Source organism: Culex pipiens, chromosome 3 (genome assembly GCF_016801865.2).
Source record: "Culex pipiens pallens isolate TS chromosome 3, TS_CPP_V2, whole genome shotgun sequence".
NCBI lineage: Eukaryota > Metazoa > Arthropoda > Insecta > Diptera > Culicidae > Culex > Culex pipiens.
This window is the reverse complement of record NC_068939.1, coordinates 184,890,751-184,909,076: the sequence shown is the minus strand read 5'-3', so window position 1 is coordinate 184,909,076 and position 18,326 is coordinate 184,890,751. Positions and strand designations below refer to the sequence as shown.

General features: G+C 37.3%; 1 protein-coding gene across 6 annotated transcripts; it reads right to left on the bottom strand.

The window, feature by feature from the left end:
- Positions 1–10,466: 10,466 nt before the first annotated feature.
- On the bottom strand, positions 10,467–17,535 carry LOC120414346 (protein elav). Of its 6 annotated transcripts, none has more exons than XR_005605071.2 (3): positions 15,839–17,535; positions 15,011–15,526; positions 10,467–14,692 (listed from the first exon to the last, which is right to left on the bottom strand). XR_005605071.2 is itself a non-coding variant. In XM_039575501.2 (2 exons), exons 1-2 carry the CDS (start codon positions 16,909–16,911, stop codon positions 15,505–15,507), a joined length of 1,095 nt encoding a protein of 364 aa, XP_039431435.1. In that variant the 5' UTR covers positions 16,912–17,535; the 3' UTR covers positions 10,467–15,504. The 6 variants fall into 6 exon arrangements, 2 of the variants coding, with proteins under 2 accessions (XP_039431435.1, XP_052565216.1); XR_005605072.2 differs by having other exon boundaries at positions 10,467–11,746; XR_008212335.1 differs by having other exon boundaries at positions 15,420–15,526.
- Positions 17,536–18,326: the final 791 nt, after the last annotated feature.

The following is an 18,326-nucleotide window of genomic DNA, read 5'->3' as shown; positions in this document are numbered from 1 at the left end:
TTTTGATGAATATAATTTTCAGATATTGAACATTTTGGCCTCGTATTTTTTAATCTTCTTGCAAACGAGGAATCACACCCAAAAAATGTGTCCCTTTACCCTTTAATCCCTTAGTCAGTGTGGCATGGCTGTGTACAATCATCATCAGAGTTCCACATGTTGTTTAGAGCTGCTGCCTCGCCCCGGGCTCAGCTTGGCCTGGCCTGGCGTTGGTTGATGAAAGGACCTCATTTTTCCATTTTTCATCCCCCTCGTTGTCACACCGTGTGCCGGTTAATGTGTGCAGCAGCAGCAGCAACTAAACCAAGGAGTGTAGTTATAATACGATACGCGAGATATGGCAGCACAAATGAATGACCGACCCACGACGACGACGGTGTGGCGTGGTGCGTGTTTCGGGACCATTTTCTCACCCTTCGACGGCCGAACCATGTTTCCGTTGCGATAAGGGAAGGTTTACCGTGGATGGGTGTGAAGTTGATCTTTTTTTGCCGGTTGGATCCTGTTTAGGGGAAGTTTGGAGGGAAAATGGGTGAAGTCACTTCCATGAACGGTTGTTCCATTCAGTGCTGTAATGAGGCGAATATTTATCAACGCTGCACGAACTGGAAAATGAGGTGTGCCAATCTTTGGCTGGTTCAGTTTGATTTTGATATCATGCATTCATGATTTCACGGATTGGATTCATGATTTCACATCACACTTGAAAAATTCATAGTTCGATATTTGCAGTTTTCGTTACAGTGTGATGTTTCACGTATTTAATCAGGTGCATTTTGCATAAAACGACCATTGAGACCTGCATTTCCGGGCTTCGCGGTCCTTTTTAAAAAGGGAAATTATTATTCACACACAAAAAAAACACACGCGCTATTCATGAATATTTATTCATGGCACACACTCACAATTTGTAGAGCGGACCGTTTTTGCTTCTCATGAGGGTCGACGGAAACAAGGATATCAAATATTGCCAGGAAAAATCGAAAGAATGAAAAACGCGAATGTTCGAAACTTGTCTGCCTCATCAATACGAGCGAGATTAAAATTTGGCGATAAATCGTTGCCGAACGAGAGTTTTAATGCAAGTCAGTGGAATATGGATTCGATATGCTAATAAAATTCGCTCTATGTGGTGCTGGGTCGAAAATGCTAGGGAAAGTCACCCTCTCCGGTTGAGTCCAGCTGACGGTAATACACAACTACCCTCCGGCGCATGTCCTGGCCAGAACCTGATCGAAACCTGGGGTTTGTGCGCGCAGATAAAGCACGTTAAGCATGACAACGAATCACGCAATGAAAATAGTTGTAATGTTTTGGGTGCACTCTGCACCGGTCGTTCCGGTGCTGACTCTGCTGTGATAGAAGGTTTGCCGGACAATATGGTGTGCGGTCTGGAACGCAACTGAAAGTGACAGATGCTAGGGTAATAGACAGAGAGTGATTAAAGTAAGAAGACAATAATAAATAAAACATTCATTCGTGGTAACATTTTCTTAAAATATTGCACTTATATCCTTTCTTGAATGACAAAAAAATATCACCAAAAACTCTCATAATGTTGTCATTTTTGACTTAATTTTCCCTTTTGTGGTTTAACCGTCTAACGCCCATGGTTACTCCAGAGCACCACTAATTTTTGTGTTCAAAATTATTTTTTTCTGCAATCATGCTATTTTTCAACCTAGTTCAACCTGCATTAGTTTATGTAGAATGTTTACTTATAACCATTAAAATTTCATCCAAATCCGTTCACTACATCCCGATTTAGATAATATTGCATGGAATTCCTCATTTTGTTCTCAATTGATTGCTGATTTTATTACACCCAACAATAAAGCTTATTTTTCTGAGCATATTTAAATTTTGCCTGTGTCCAAAAAGTTAGAATAGATTTTCAAACTAATTTGAAATGATTCAATCGCATCCCTCCTTCGACAAAAAATTGTTCTAGATTAGTCCGGGGGTCATTCACAAACGGCGTAATAACAAAAATCTCATGCTAGTGGCCCCCCTTCTGTCAGAGCCTGGTGCCTCCAGTGCTCTAGACTTTTGGTAATTTTAAGATCAGTCACAATCAAGATAATGCCGTTACAAATGTTTTCCTAACAAAATACTTTTCTCTTGGAAATACATAATTTTGAAAAAAAAAAAATGGGCAGATACCTTTATGGTTTCAATATATTTTTTTTATTTTTCAAATTTGTGATATACAGTATATACTATTACGAAAATAAAAATGGTGCAAAAAAAGTTTGTACACCTTTCGAAAAATTAACATAAATAATGTTATTTGTTGACAAATCACCATAAATCCAGTCTCCCAACTCCAAATAGGCATCCTTGACTGATTAAAAAAATAATTTGGATTGAATATAAAGTTTACTAACTACTTAGTATAAAAGTTTATATAACTCTGGAAATTCTATATAAAACTTATCTAAACTTAATTTTGCAAACTTTTAATTCAACTAAATGTCAATATATTACCATAGAATTGCTAAATAAACATTTTGGAGCGGGTATAACACCGTTTTGGAGGTATTTGTATCGATAGAATAGATTTTTCGTTGGAATTTCGTACAAACCAGGAATTACGTCGTCGGAAAATCCGCCGGCATCCGAACCGGTCCACAATTCTTAAGTCAACCTATGTGGCATCGGAAAGGGCATAAAATTTCCGATCTTTTGATCCCATACATCTAGGTTTTCTATAAAACCCACGTTTTTAAATACCTGGGCAAAACGTAAGTTTGATCCACGAGAACAAAAATTACGAAATTCCATACATTTTTGGCAGATTGCTCAAACAAAACTATAACAACGTTTTTACCTAGGTATTTAAAATCGTGGGTTTTATAGAAAACCTAGATGTATGGATATCAAAAGATCGGAAATTTTATGCCCTTTCCGATGCCACATAGGTTGACTTAAGAATTGTGGACCGGTTCGGATGCCGGCGGATTTTCCAACGACGTAATTCCGGGTTGGTACGAAATTCCAACGAAAAATCTATTCTATCGATACAAATACCCCCAAAACGGTGTTATACCCACTCCAAAATGTTTATTTAGCAATTTTATGGTAATATATTGACATTTAGTTGAATTAAAAGTTTGCAAAATTAAGTTTAGATAAGTTTTATATAGAATTTCCAGAGTTATATAAACTTTTATACTAAGTAGTTAGTAAACTTTATATTCAATCCAAATTATTTTTTTAATCAGTCAAGGATGCCTATTTGAAGTTGGGAGACTGGATTTATGATGATTTGTCAACAAATAACATTATTTATGTTAATTTTTCGAAAGGTGTACAAACTTTTTTTGCACCTTTTTTAGTTTCGTAATAGTATTTGTTATATAACTTTTTATAGAAATCATCTTTTCATGAGCTTTTTGAAGCAAAATGTCTGGCATGAGTTTCTGAACAAAACGTAGTACTAGGTTTCTGTCAACATTAAATTGTTTAGATGTTTCATCACAATATGTGCATAGTGCCCAAGGGGTGTAAATACTTTTTTTACATACTGTAACTGGAATAACGAATAAAAATGTTTGTGCTATTTTTTGCTTAACATTTTAGAACATCAGGTTTGAAATTTGAAAATTTGTTTTTTGTTGAAAATATTATGAATTTAAAAAAAATCCTTCATGTTTGAAATACAACAAAGTTTCACGATAGTTTATTATTTAACATTGTGAATTAGACCATAACTTCCAGAGATATCGGTCAATGTTTATTTTTTAAGAAGTTGCAAAAAGAAGATTTTTTTCGGCACGAATCGGACATTTATAGGGGAAATATGCCCATTAGAGTGTAACAAAAATGACTTTTTGGCGGGCATTCAAGGGTTTGTTCCGGTGGGCATACTAAGCCCAAATCCAAAATATGAGCTTGATTGGACGTAACAGGAGCTGGCGCTCCGCCCTTCAATTTTAAATGGGATTTAACCCGTAAAAAAATATTTTTTCAAAAATGTCACTTTTTGAGGCATTTTGGCCACTGAAGCGTTTATTTTCAACATCATTGGCGTGTAGGCCAGATCCTTGCGCATCTTTTGGTATATATGACATTGAAATTTGGAGCAATCTAGAGCTCGGTACAGGCCTTCAAACTTTAGCATTTTTTCGAAAAATCGGTCCCGGCAAAAAAGATATGCGTCGCGCCTCGCGACGCCCTAGACGCCATTTGATTTTGCCGGGGCCGATTTTTCGAAAAAATGCCAAAGTTTGAAGGCCTGTACCGAGCTCCAGGGTGCTCCAAATTTCAATGTTATATATACCAAAAGATGCGTAAGGATCTGGCCAACACGCCAATGAGGTTGAAAATAAACGCTTCAGTGGCCAAAATGCCTCAAAAAGTGACATTTAAAAAAAAATCTATTTTTGCGGGTTAAATCCCATTTAAAATTGAAGGGCGGAGCGCCAGCTCCTGTTACGTCCAATCAAGCTCATATTTTGGATTTGGGCTTAGTATGCCCACCGGAACAAACCCTTGAATGCCCGCCAAAAAGTCATTTTTGTTACATCCTAATGCCCATTTTAAGCCTAATAAGCGGTCGTGTTTGAATGATGCTGGATAACCTGGATTGTTCCTTGCAATTCACTATAACCAAGTACACCACCGAGTAGAGCAACTTTTTGTGAACATTTCTGTTTATTTTCACTTTTATTAAAGGTTATGCTATTCCTTTTACAAGCATTTAAAAAAATATTTCAAAAATTAATTCTAATCAGTCGAGTGCCACGCCCATTTTTCTATTTTCAGCTTAGTTCATTTTTCTTCCAGCGCTCTTTTGGGTCTGCTTAGTACTGCCAAAATTGATGAAATTTTAAGCGAACACCCACGAAAAGTAGCATTCATAGCGAAAGTTGCTCACTCCAACAGGCGCTGCACTAGCATGTTGGTGGTGTTGGTGGCCACCCTTTGTTCTTTATTTGCCTTCGCTCCTCGCTCGGTTTTGTTCTGCCTTCGATTGGAATGGGTTATCAAAATTGAAACATCAAAAGACTTAGCGCGTTTGTTTTTTTGTTGGCGCTTGCCAATTATTTACATTTTTCGGAATTATTTTTCAAGTGAGTGACTAAGTAATGGTCAAAAGAACATGTTGCCGGTAGTTGGAAGCAATTTTATATCTTAAGCGCTTTGAAATCGTTAGCGCAAGTGAAAAGATATTGATGGCGACTTTCGTTAAGCAGTTAACCTCTGTTCTTGCGTGTGGATGTGTGTGCCACCAAAATGATGAGAAATGGTCTCGCAAAATAGAAATTTTGATCAAAATGCATTAAATTTGATCTTTTTGGCCAGTAAATTGCATAAATTTGCGTGCTTACTATAGGCGGTGCTGTTGCTGGTAAGTTTATAGCCTGAAAAGCATTTTTGAAGCTTTAATCGAGCATCAAACTCTCCATATTACGAAGATACGTGTACAAATAAAGTTTTGCAACGATTTAATTATTATTTCATTAATAATTTTCGTTTTTCAACTCGCTCTGAAGAGGTGAGCACTCAAATTAATGCTGAAGGTACTTTTCAGTACTGTAATTTTAAGCGATTGAAAGCAGGCAGTTTCGTCATCCGAGAAGTTTTATAATGGAATTGCAAGAAATCTAATTCATTATTTTTGTTCTCTTTTATGATCCAGAAATGGATCTAAATTTATAGAAATTTATAGGCAGCTTATAAACAAGAAAAAAGGATTTAAAGTTGCTTGAGCTTTGCAAAAAGTTACATGCTATTTTTTGTACAGTAGGCTTCAAATGTTATAAGCTTGAATTAATGGTATTATTTTTTCCCAATAATTAAGGGGTTACATACATGTACAAAATCACAAAATTTCATATTCACTAAATCCACTAAAAAGATGATTTTCAACCACTCCTGAAAGTTTCATGAAGATAATTCGTGACTAAACTGAGTAAGAGACGATTTAAATTCACAATTTTGCCATGCGCAAACTGAACTGTCAAACTTTGTGAACGTTTTTCTCTAAACAAAGAGTTGATTTACGAGTGCCACGATATCTTGAATTTTGGGATGAAGACTCCCAAGACATATCCCGTGTGCATGACGAAGCCCGATTTTTTAATTTTGCTTTAAAAAAAATACAAAAATCAAAAACTGACGAATTTTTATATCAAATAAAAAATATTTTTATCTTTTTTTTTTAAATTAGGTCCTATAAAATCGGCCTTCGTCATGCACACGGGACCGGTTTTACGAGTCTTCACCAAAATTTTGAGCCGATTTGGTCGAAGCAGTATTGAGATGTCGTGGCACTAACTACTAACTGAAACTACTAACTTCAAATAGCTGTATCTTGGCAATGATACAAGCAATGTCTTCAAATTTATTTTGGTAATAGTTGAAAATGTATATTTTTATTCACTGAGTTTAAGCGTGTGCTTGTACCGACCCTTGCCATTTTTGCCGATTTACATGTATGTAGCCCCTTAAGCAAAATGCCTGATTGTACCAAAACGAAGGATTTAAAAATTTATATTCGTATTTTTTTAAATCGTATTTTTCGCTGTTAAAATTAATGTACCGAGAACCTTTTTTTGTCATCATAAAGTTGAATAAACGTTTAATAAATTCTACTGAATATTTATTTAAATTTTTCAAATTAAAATAAAATATTCAATCAGCCTTTGGACTAACAATCATTTCTACACAATCGGTAAGTCTAGATCAACCCTTAAAACAATCGACAAGGGGTTGAAAGTCAGCCCAGGTTTGCGTTTGTGTGTGTCTGTGTGCTTCATGTTAATTTTTATCGATTTTCACCCAACCAAGGCAGGATAGGAGACTCCTTTGTGTACGCTGAAACGGCGCATGTGCCATTTTCCCCGCGGCCACCAATACTAGTGCAACAAGGTACGAGCTCTATGCTAGGAACGGGACTACTCTGGCGCTGTTTGCGAGCCTAATTTCCATCAACTCTGAATGTGTTTTGTAATAAATTGCTGAATGTACCCCGGGGGTTGAAGCAAAAAAAAAAAACTCGAATGTATTTGTGAAAATGAGATTTTTATACCGAAAGAACCGAAGGGGTGGCGTGGTGTGTTGGCGGGTTTTGCCGGCCGGTTTCTTTTTCTTCTTTTTCTCATTTTTATTGGCCAACAACCCCTCGGCGTCATCGTCCACCCCGACGACAGAAGGGGCTTTTAAATTTATGTTTATGCCAGAAACAGGTACCGCTCGTTGCTTTGGGCGTTCTCCGGCTGTCGATTTGATAAGGGAAGAAAAACGTGTAACCCGGGGCCGGATCGCGTGATAGACGTCGGTTCGGGAGGTTTACAACCCTCCGGAGGATAGGAGATTTAATTTTCTATGACAAAAGCGTTGGAAAGATTGGAGGGCCAATTTTGGCCATTTTCCGAGCACCAGATGGCGAATTTTGATACTTCAGAAATTTTCATCGCTGAAAAGGAAGAACTTTGTGGAGTGATCTTCAAAAGATTCAACAAAACAAAATTTCCTCAACTCAGTTTAAGTAGTATGTTGATAAAAAATTATCCTGGTTGAGTAAATTTTGTGTAAAACATATTCTGATACCAATTTTTCTTTCCCATAATTTCATAGCCGGCCGGATATTCGTAAGCACACATTTAAAATGTGAAATTAAGATTTGAAGATAATTCATTAAAATCTAAAATATACATGATAGTTTGATACAAACTATAAATTTTCTCATAATTTCATAGCCGGCCTTCGGATTATTACATTGGCCGACTTGTCAAATTCTGGTTTCAAAGTATTTTACCAAAATTTTAAATTTGCTTAAAATTCATAAATGAAATTTCAATGAGACTTGAAAAAGTAATCTGAAAACCTGTTATTTTGTTTACTTTTCTTAAAAAATTAACCATCTCCCGGAAAATCCTGCATCGATTTTCCTTCCTTACTGATTCCTTCATCTTGCCACGGCTTCGCGGTGTGTTCGTTTGGGGATGGGCCGGCTGTGCTACTGCGCATGTGTTGAATTTTCTCTTCTTTTTTTGCAACCCCCTCAAGCGGGAAATTCGGCAAATCTGCATCTTCTGTATGTACCACACCCAAAATTTTCACTACAAACGCTACACGAAAGAGGGGAGAAAATATTGAAACAAGAATGTACTTTTTGCATGATTTATGTTTTTATTTACGCATATATTTAACTAGTTTTGTACTCGGTGTTCAGTCTTATAAGTTTGTTTTGTTATTAGTTAAAAAGATTCCTAGAATTAGATTCCAGAAAGTCACAGCCCTTTCCTGTCCTCGACACCCGTTTTGATTATTTTTTTTTTTGCAATAACTTTTTCGTCATTTCATGCTCCAGTGAGCTGGGTTATTTTACGATTTTATATATTTTTTTCATTTGCTTTGATTTGTAATTACGGAAAAAACTCTGAACACATGACGAAAAAATCAAGACAACAAACTTATGTGGTTTTGTTTTTTGGTAATCATGGAACAACAAATCAATAACAAAACATGTGAAATGTACCTGGAAAAAAGTGAGAAACGTTTGCACCTGCTCGTTTTTTTTTGCTGAAAATAATTAAAAAATACAAGCTGTTTAACAATTAATCGATAAGACACGTAATTATTGCGCAATTTGGGCGTTCAGAAATTAATTAGAACGTAATATTATAAAATTCACAAAGAACTGTGACTGTTATAGATAGACAACAATAAGTGGCGATGAAAATGAAACCGAGAAGAAATGATCGCAAAAAAAACAGATTTTTAATCGTTCTAAACATAAACTCAATTATGAATGTTGACTGTGGAGGTGAACTATGTTTTCAAACAGCATGCTAAACAAAGTACAAAATGCGCACAAAAATACATTCACGTGTTGGTTGTTTACGGAAAAAAGTTTAAAATAGTGTAATTCAACAAAAACCATGAAAATGTTATTAAAATAATTGTTAACATAAAACTCTTCTCAGAAGAGCAGAATGGTAAAAGAATGAAGACTACTTCACATAATAAAACTTATTTTTTTAAACAACTTAAGCATGACCAAATGATTGATCGCAGTAGCCATCGTAACAAGCAGACAGTTCATATAGACGTAACCATGTAGATAAACAAACAGTTCATTTCTTGTTTACGTCCTTTCGAAGTGTCACCTGAGAGATTTTACACGAGTCTACTGTGATTTCAAGCAAGACATTGTAAAAAGACCAAAGACGATGTGTTCGTTTTTGGTTCTTGTATTGTTGTTTTGCTCGATTTCTGCTGTGATACGACAAAAATAACGTATGAGATAATATTTTTAGGTGGAAAGCTTGAAATGACAGTAAATAGACAACGGAAAATCCTGAAAACAGGAATAAGAAAGAAAATGTGAAATCATTACTTACCCACAGAAAGATAATAATAAGTAATAAACCAAATGAAATGATTTGCATTTGACTTAGGTATACGCTTACAAAACGATGCTCTAGGTTTGCTGTTGATACTTTTTTTTTGGTTGTTGTTGTTTGCTTGGCTTTCACCGTGAATTCCGTGAACTCAAAAAGTCTGACGATACACGCACACACGTACACAAATTCACGGGAACGTAAAAGTGACGGAAACGGAAGTGAACAAATTCGATTGTTTTGGTTTGCTGTTGTTTTTGAAACGGAAGAAGAAGCCGATAAAAACTGATATCAAAACAAAACAGTTGCGATTTTTTGTTTGTTTGTTTTCAATCCTTTTCGATGGATGTTTGTCATCAAAACACAAAATTGGAATGCCTGACCAAAAAAAGGGTGGAGATTTGAGTGGACGAACCAAAAGAAACACATAAAAGTGACGTAAAAACCGACGTTTCGACCCTTGGAAGCGTGTTTTCTTGGTCTTTTTTTTTGTAATTTGTGTGACTTTGTGTGTGTGTATGTGTGAAGGGGGCAGAACGAGTAAAGTGTATCGTTTTAACTATTTTGAAGACGGTGAACTTAAAAACCCAATCGAAATACTCCTAAAACAGCACTTACAAACCCAAGAAACAGACGCACAACAAAACTGAGGAAGATAACGCAAAGTAGGCTGATTTCAAATTTAAGCAAAACAATTTAAATGGACGAATTTGCGTTTGTGCTTATTTTTAATGCAAACATTCACTGACGTTGCACTATTTACAAAAGCACATTCGTCCATTAACATTATTTTGTTTAAATTGAACTTTTTCCGCTTTACAGGGCATAATCACAAATATTTTAAAATTAAATTAGATTTTTGGGAAAAAGTGTAATCTCTTAAAAAAAAGAAAATATTTGCGTATCATACCCTGAAAATGCAGGAAAAAATGGCAACTTTTAAATCAGACAAACTCTCCGTTTTGGGACGCAACAAACGAACTCAAGGAAATGAAGCACACACGCCAAATTGTTGATTGCTGGTCGATACTGTTGCTTGAACTGCTATTTTTGTTGTTGTTAGTGGAAACCAATAAAGGAATAACGGAAAAATAAAATGAAGAAAAATGGACGTAAATTATAAGTTTTTATTGTATTCCATATTTTTTTTTTCACTATTTTAATGTTGATTTTTCTGTTTTATAATTTTTATATACACAAGAACATATTTGGGAAAATAAAATCATACATTGATTAATTCGAATATAAATAATGACAAATCAAAGCTGTAATTATATACGTTTTGCTTTTGTTTTATCCTAATGTTTTCTTTTTGTTTTTGTCTCTTTCTCTTTTTCTGCAATAAGTTAAAATGTTGTTGTATTGTTTCACTTACATTCAAGATATCTGTCCAGAAGGGGGAACAATAACTGAAGCTACCAAATGTGACAATTATTTCTATAGTTGGTTTCAAATATCAGTATTTTTCCCAGTTTTTTCTTTGCTTAATATTCGAAAGTTTTGTTTTGAGAGTCGCTTCGATTTCCTCTTTAAGGTGGTATTACTCTGTGTTTATATAATTGTTCGAAACATTGCTTCCTAGTAAAATACAGTGAAAAACTGTGATTCTGAACAGAAATCAAGCCATCGTTTTTTTGTAATAACAATGTTGGTGGTTTTGGTGATAACTTTCTGCATTTTTTTTTTAGTTTCGTTTAAATTGCTGATTTTCAGCACGGTTTTTTTTCTGTTTTCTTCTATTTTAGCGCATTTCTTTAGCATTTGAAGGGGGGACAATCCAGCAAATTGTCTGATTACGAGTACGAGTTGTGTTCAAAACCTGTGTGGGAATGCTATTTTTCACTTAAGCGTTGTTCTTGATCTGTTTGTACTTGTGTGAGTGAGAGTTTGTGATTTTTTCCAAATAATTTTATTTCTCAATTTATTGTTAGTCAACACAATTTGCTGGATTCTCGGGGACACTTTTTTTGGTTTAAATTATGACCCCATTGTTTTAAGGAACTAGGATGAAAAATTAGCGCCTCGCTTTCAAAATACTCAAATAAACAGAGTACGTTGCGTTTGCTGGCAAAAATTTAAAATGGTTAAACTCAAAAACTCAAAATTGCCAGTGTGTCTGTGCAGTGATAAGAGTGATACACAAATATGCTTACTTGTCTAATGTTTTGCTACCCAAACTATTTGTTTTTAAATAAGTGTGAAAATCTGTTTCAATAAATAAGGTTTCTCTCTGTCCGTTTCGCTCTAAATATATTCTAAGTTGCCTTAAGATAATCTAAGCAAAAGCAAGAGTAGAATGGGTAGGTAAAGTAAGATTAAAGGTAGGATAGAAAGAAAAAAACATGGTCACATCCTATTGCACACATCACTCTCAATTGTTTCTAACATAAACCCTAAAAATAAAAAAAGAAAAGAAAAAAACACACGAAAAAGAAAAAGAGAAATTAAGACGAAAATAAAAATAAAATAAAAATACAATGCTTATAAATAATATAAATAAAGTGTGAACCCATATGAAAACTTATAAATAAAACCATTTGGTAGAAAGAAAATTTCTGTAAGACTAAGCTATCAATAGCAAAATCTTGTTTCGATTTTTTTTCCACCAAATGGCGAAATGATAAAAATATATTAAATGTAAGCTGAATAATTGAATGGACGAAAACAACAATAAATAAACTGAAAAAATAAAGGCCTTGTGCCTACGAAACAATAATATAAAGAAAAAGAAAATTACATTTTGTGATTTTACGCACGTGATTTTGCCTGTGTGTGTGTGTTTCCTGCTACAACTTAAGAGTAAGAATAAAGCAAACAAAAATTGAATGACGTTTAAAAAGAACAGATTTGTCGAATTGTGATCTTTTGTTTAGTTTTTGAATACTGTCAAACCTGAAGCAAATAATGATTTCCGTGTCAGATTATCTTTTCTTCTTCAAATCTTTCCAAAATCAAAAATGGTAGCACTAAAAACGAAAGAAACCAAAACAAACGAAAAAATACAATAAACGTATAAACAAGTGAAAGAACGTATGAAAAGAAGAACAGAACAAAACAAAGTAAACGCAAAAAGAACTGAAATAAAACAGAAGAACAAATGTGAGAGCGCCAAAACAAAAAAAAAGAGCATCTCCTTTGCTCTCTGGCTCTGGGTGCATGTCGCTGTCAAATGTCAAAAGGGAAGAGATGCCTTTCTTCACGCGCGAGCCTGCTTAGATCCGCGCGTGCAAATTTGCAACAAGAGTCGTGGGAATAAGTAAAGTTGAGAACTAAAAATATACGCGGCAGCGGCACGGGTTGCTGCGCCGCAGGTTAAAACTTCGAGCCGAAATATTTGCACTTGTGTCAACGCATTCTTAAAGTAGTTTTTTTGTTTTTGTTCTTGTTTTGCTCTTATCACAGTTTTATGGAATAGATTCGGGTGTTGGGGTGTTGTTGTTTCTTTAAAGTAATAGAACGGTTCCATGAAACTTTTCGCTCGTTTTTTAAGTACCAACAGTAGGCCGTTTCCAAGCGCCGTACTGTTGGCAACGACTAGAAATTACGAAAGTTTTTGTTTTGTGTAGATTTAAATGCAAAGCAATGTTACTTTAAAATGAATAAATATTTTGTTTAATAAATTAAGCTGAGGACGAACAATTAAGGAATTGCAATGATGTTAACCTTAAGATTAATATCATTTTTGTTTCAGAGAGAAAAGAAGTGGGAGTATTTTTGTTTTGTGTATATCAAATAGCTGGTTTTACGTTCACCTTAAAAATTACTGTGCGAAAGTTTTATGCATCTGTTTGCTGCTTATACCGTTGGTTATCTCCATTTAGTGTTGTGTGAATATCTTGATAAATGTACCTTTTCATTCGCTTTGCGGCTTGTTGATAATACTTTACTTCCAATGGTCGCAAACTTTTCCGGAAAGCTGCTCAAAATTATTTAATTTTCTCCAAAAAATAACACAGACAACATAAATCGTAGTCAGTGGTGGGTTTCAGCACGTGTATTCCATTTTAAGTTTGTCTCTTTTTTGTATAAAAAGTCTATTAAATGTCCTCGGACTGTTGATTTGAAAAATAAATTAGCCATAAAAACTGTTGGCATAAAACAAAACATTAATGCTTTGTAACAAATTGAATTTCTTCCCAACTTTGAGTGATAAAAACCCAGTAATTCAACTTTGTCATTTCATTCTTTCTATATTCTTCTAAGTACGTTTCATTTGTCGTTTGTTTTGTGTCTCTTTCGATTTGCGCGTTTGTTTTACTTTCACAGTGTAAAGGAATGACTCTCCACAGAATATCTCAATTTGACTAAATGGCTCTGCTTCCTTCCTTTTTGTGTGTGTGGGATTCTCCTCTACATTTAACCACGTTAAGTTTTATACTAGAATGAGATCTCTTTGCTTGTTTCATGCACATACTTGCGGTTATTCATTTCATTATTTGCTTTCATGTAGTTGAAATTACAATGTTTATATTTTTGCTTTACTTTCAGCAAATAGTTTGCTTTTCTTACACATTAACCGTCGGTTACCCCATTGTTTTTGCTTTTTTAAATAAATTAGTTGTAAAAATAAATAAAATTTTCCTAAAATATTACTTTAATCATACTATCTTGTATCGTCTCTCATCATAGCTTTCTTGCTTGCCTGTTATGCTCTGCCAAATTTAGACAAATGGCTGCTCGTGATAGCTGTACGTGGATGTGTGAAAAAAAGAAAACTGTGTGTCGTGACATTGGTATGTAATAGTTTGCATGTTTTCTTTTTAAATAAATATTGCAGTACCACTTTCACTGTTGTAACACTCAGCGAAAATGCACATCCTCCTTGGTTTTATTTTAGCTTAATAGTTCTTGCAATACGTGTGTATTTGTTACCAAGGGGCGTGTGGGACATTTATGACTATAGCGTAAAAGATCCTATGCTGTCTAATATGCTTTTGTAAAAATTTCTTTTTCTTTTGACTAGAATTTCGTGTTTCTTTCAGTTTTATTTTAAATCCAGCAGACATTCTTGGCATGTCTGCTGTTGTTACTTATTGATCGTCGTTTTCGTCGTGTCAACGAGCTTTGTCAAGCTTGTGTGTTGGTTGGATTTGTTAACTAGCCTCCTACCAGCTCCTTCAGGAAGCCCCATCAAAAATGGTTTCCTTTTCTTTTTTTTCCACCGTAAAATCTTGAACTTAATCGGATCTAATTCAAATTTCTGTGTAATTTGCGCCAAGCCAACTAGATTGAAGACATTTCAAAAATTCGCAGCAGAGCATCTCCTCTATTATACTCTGATCTCATCACACGTTATCATCACTTTTCCAGCTGCTCATTCTATTTAAGTGTCGGGCTGCCTTAGAAGAGGAAGAATACGACGAAACGAAACACTGAATTAGTCGCTTTATTAGTCGCCTGTGTGTGACGGAGCCGGAAAGAGAACATGTGCTAGATGGCAATAGGTTTGGAAACTCGCTCAAGAGCGCCAACAAGAGATGATTAGCGGATGTGCTGCGAGCAAGTAAGAGCAAGCGTAAAGATGTGATTGCTTAAAACGTGAATGCATAAAATTGTATATAATATGTAATCCAACAAGGAGAAATTGTACGTTACTACGGATCATGTATAGATAGAGAGAGAGAGAGAGAGAGAGAAGGAGGGAAGTGCACACATACTTGTTTCCAGCTCAGTGCTGTCTGCCTGTCTGCTGCGTATTTTTGTTTGATGTCATCTATCTCTCTGGCTTTGGACACGTGTCAGTGTGAGTTAGAGCTGAGCGTCGAGTTGAGGGGGTGAGTTGTGTGATTTTCACGACACTGGCTTTGATCTTCCGCATGCGCTCAGCTCAGCTCGCGCGCGCGTTTTGTATGAAAAGTCGGAAAAATTCAAACTCCTCGGAACGCACCCTCGCGTCGTCGTTGCATCGAATGTCGGCACCCTCCACAACAAGCTCGCAATTGGTAATATTTAGTATGTGTCTGTGTGTTTGTATATGTATATGGTTGCTTTTACGTGCGTGTGTGAGTGAAATATTGCACCGTTGTATTTGCTCACTCACTCAAAACTCTCTTTCGATTTACTCACAAGGGGGTGTGGATGGTGGATGACCATTACTGCCGCGCAAGGGGGTAGCGTCCTGAGGCGCTTGATTTACTTCCTACAATGATCTTTAATGATCGCCCAATCCGGAGCTGGAAATCAAAATGTCAGCGTCAGAAAAAATTGGCAAATAGCTCATCGTTACATTAGTTTGTCATTTCTGGAGCGTATAAAGAATGAATGTGGGGGGAGAAATTTGAATTAGGATCACTGTGCCGCGGCCGTCCAATGTTGGGTAGACGGCAGACAGACAGAAAAAGTTGGATATTTTTAGCAGATTGAAAATTATTTCAAGAGCTTCAACACGCGTCCATCTCATGTTGTTTGATGTGTTAGTTGTGAGTTTTTTTTTTTTGTGTGGAAAGGAGAAAGAAATCTGTTAGGTTATAAATTAGGGAAATTACTTTGATTTGTTGGTCTTGAAGCTGACTTGTAACACCCGCTGGCCTAGGGTGTATCCGTTGAGCGATCGGATCGCCAGCATGGCCTCCTCGTAATTGGTCATCGTGACGAATCCGTAGCCCTTGCACTGGTTCGTGGCGGAGTCTTTGATGATCTTGACGTTCTGAACGGCACCGAACGGGCCAAACAGCTGCCACAGCGTGTTTTCCTCAGTTTCCGGAGCGAGATTGTAGATGAAGATGCTCCAGCCGCCCGACGGTGCGACCGCGCCAAGTCCGTTGGTTGGGGCCGTCGGCAACATCATGTCCAGCACTTCGCCACCCATCGGCGAGAAACGAGCTAATCCCTTGTTGATCGGATGATGAATGGCACCCAGCCGGCGTGTCAACTGCGGGTTCAGGAAAGTGGGCAGCGCCGGTTGCACAATCTTAGCGGTCGAGTTTTGTCCGGGAGTGTTGGAGAACTTGACCGTAATCGGGTCGGTCAATCCCTTCGGGGTCGTTCCATTCAGTGCAGCAATAGCCCGTTCAGCTTCCTTGCGCTGATCGAAACGAATGAACCCAACACCCTTTGGCTTATCATTGCCATCCTGTACCAACACACGGCTCGTAATAATCTCTCCGTACGGCCGGAAGATAATCTCCAACTCTTCCTGGGTGATGGTTTTGGGCAGACCCGAGATGTACAGATTTGCACCCTTGATGCCCTCCGAGCTGGGTCTGGCAAAGGACACCTTCAGAACCTTGTTCTGCAGCCGCAACCCGTTCAGCACATTCACCGCCTGTTCAGCATCCTGAGACCGGTGGAAGTTCACAAAGCCGTACCCCAAACTCTGCCCCTTCGGTTGACCCGGGTAGATGACGTTCTTGTCCCGAACCAGCTTGACGCTTTCTACCTCCCCCACCGAAGAGAAAAGACTACGGATCTCCTCCTCAGTCATTGTTTGTGGGAGGTAGTTCACGATCAGGTTGGTGCGTGCGTTGTCCGATCCGGATGACGCTGCAGTGGTGTTCTGCTGCGATTCGCCATTTTGTTTTTGTAGATCTTGTACGGCTGCCAGCACTTTGTTGGTCATGATTGAAGTAGTAATTTTGAGGCTGTACTTTTACCCTGCTTTCACAATTAAAATTTGCTTTGGAGGCGTGCTGTTAACAAACACACACACGCTCACGCACGCAGCAATTCACCAAACACTTCCAAATTTAGACGAACTTTTTCCTCACTCAGCGTCGCTTGATCTGCACCTTCTTCGTTTACCAAATGTCACACACTGTCAGAATCGAGAACTTCACTTCCGAAGAGAGCGAGGAGTCCGCACTACTGATCGATGCAACGAACAAAAGCGTTATCAACAGTAGGCCGGAATCGACCTGTTTTGGTTACTTTTTCCGTTTGTGGCGAGAAAATTCCAGCCAGCAAAAAAAATCAATTTTTGCCTATTCTTTCTCTTTTGCTCTTTCACCGAAATGTACCGACCGAGGAAAATTTTCTTCTTCCTTCACTCCACTTTTGCAGGCCGACGTCGTATAGAGATGTGTGTGTGAGAGAGAGTGTTGGCTAGATGTGCGAATGTGGTTGTCTGGGATCTGGAACTATACTGTGCTAGAACAAGGAGCTGCTTCTGCCTTTTGAACTAGGTGTCTTCACGACCAGAGCACAACCGTGGCACTACGCTGATGACGATACAATGATTTCGTAATGCCGAATCGGGCCTGCTTTTATAGACTCGGGCGCGGTAGAGGTAGTCGCGTGACTGATTTTTGACACATGCTGAGTTTGTTTGGCACGTCCTGTTGTTGCACGACAAATTCCTGTTCGAATTGTATTTCAAATGAACGGTTGGGGCTACAATTATTTATTCTTCGTTATTCAAATTAGATTCGCCTTAATATTGTGAGTGGTAGAGGAAATTAGTTTGTTTTACCTGGTTAAGGCATAGTACGCACTCAAACGCGTATTCAAACGCTCGACTTCCGGAAAATTTTGAATATTTGATTTAGATATGCCGGGAACCGTGGTGTAGGGGTAAGCATGATTGCCTCTCACCCAGTCGGTCTGGGTTTGGTCCCGGACGGTTCCGGTGGTTTTTTTTCGAGACGAGATTTGTCTGATCACGCCTTCCGTCGGACGGGGAAGTAAATGTTGGCCCCGATCTAACCTAGAGGTTAGGTCGTTAGCTCAGTCCAGGTGTAGGAGTCGTCTTCCTAGGTCCTGCCACGGTGGAGTCGCTGGTAAGCAGTTGGACTCACAATGCAAAGGTCGTCAGTTCGAATCACGGGGTGGAAGGAAGCTCAAGTTTTAAAAAGAGGTTTGCAATTGTCTCAACAATCAAACCTTCGGACATCTAGTTTCGAGTAGGAATCTCGCAATCGAGAACGCCAAGCCAATGCTGTAGAGCGAATATTTTGATTTGAAGGAAAGATTTAGTTGCCTTATTGTTCACTTATTATTGAACCAAAATAGTCCTTTAAGTCTATACGAACATGTGGA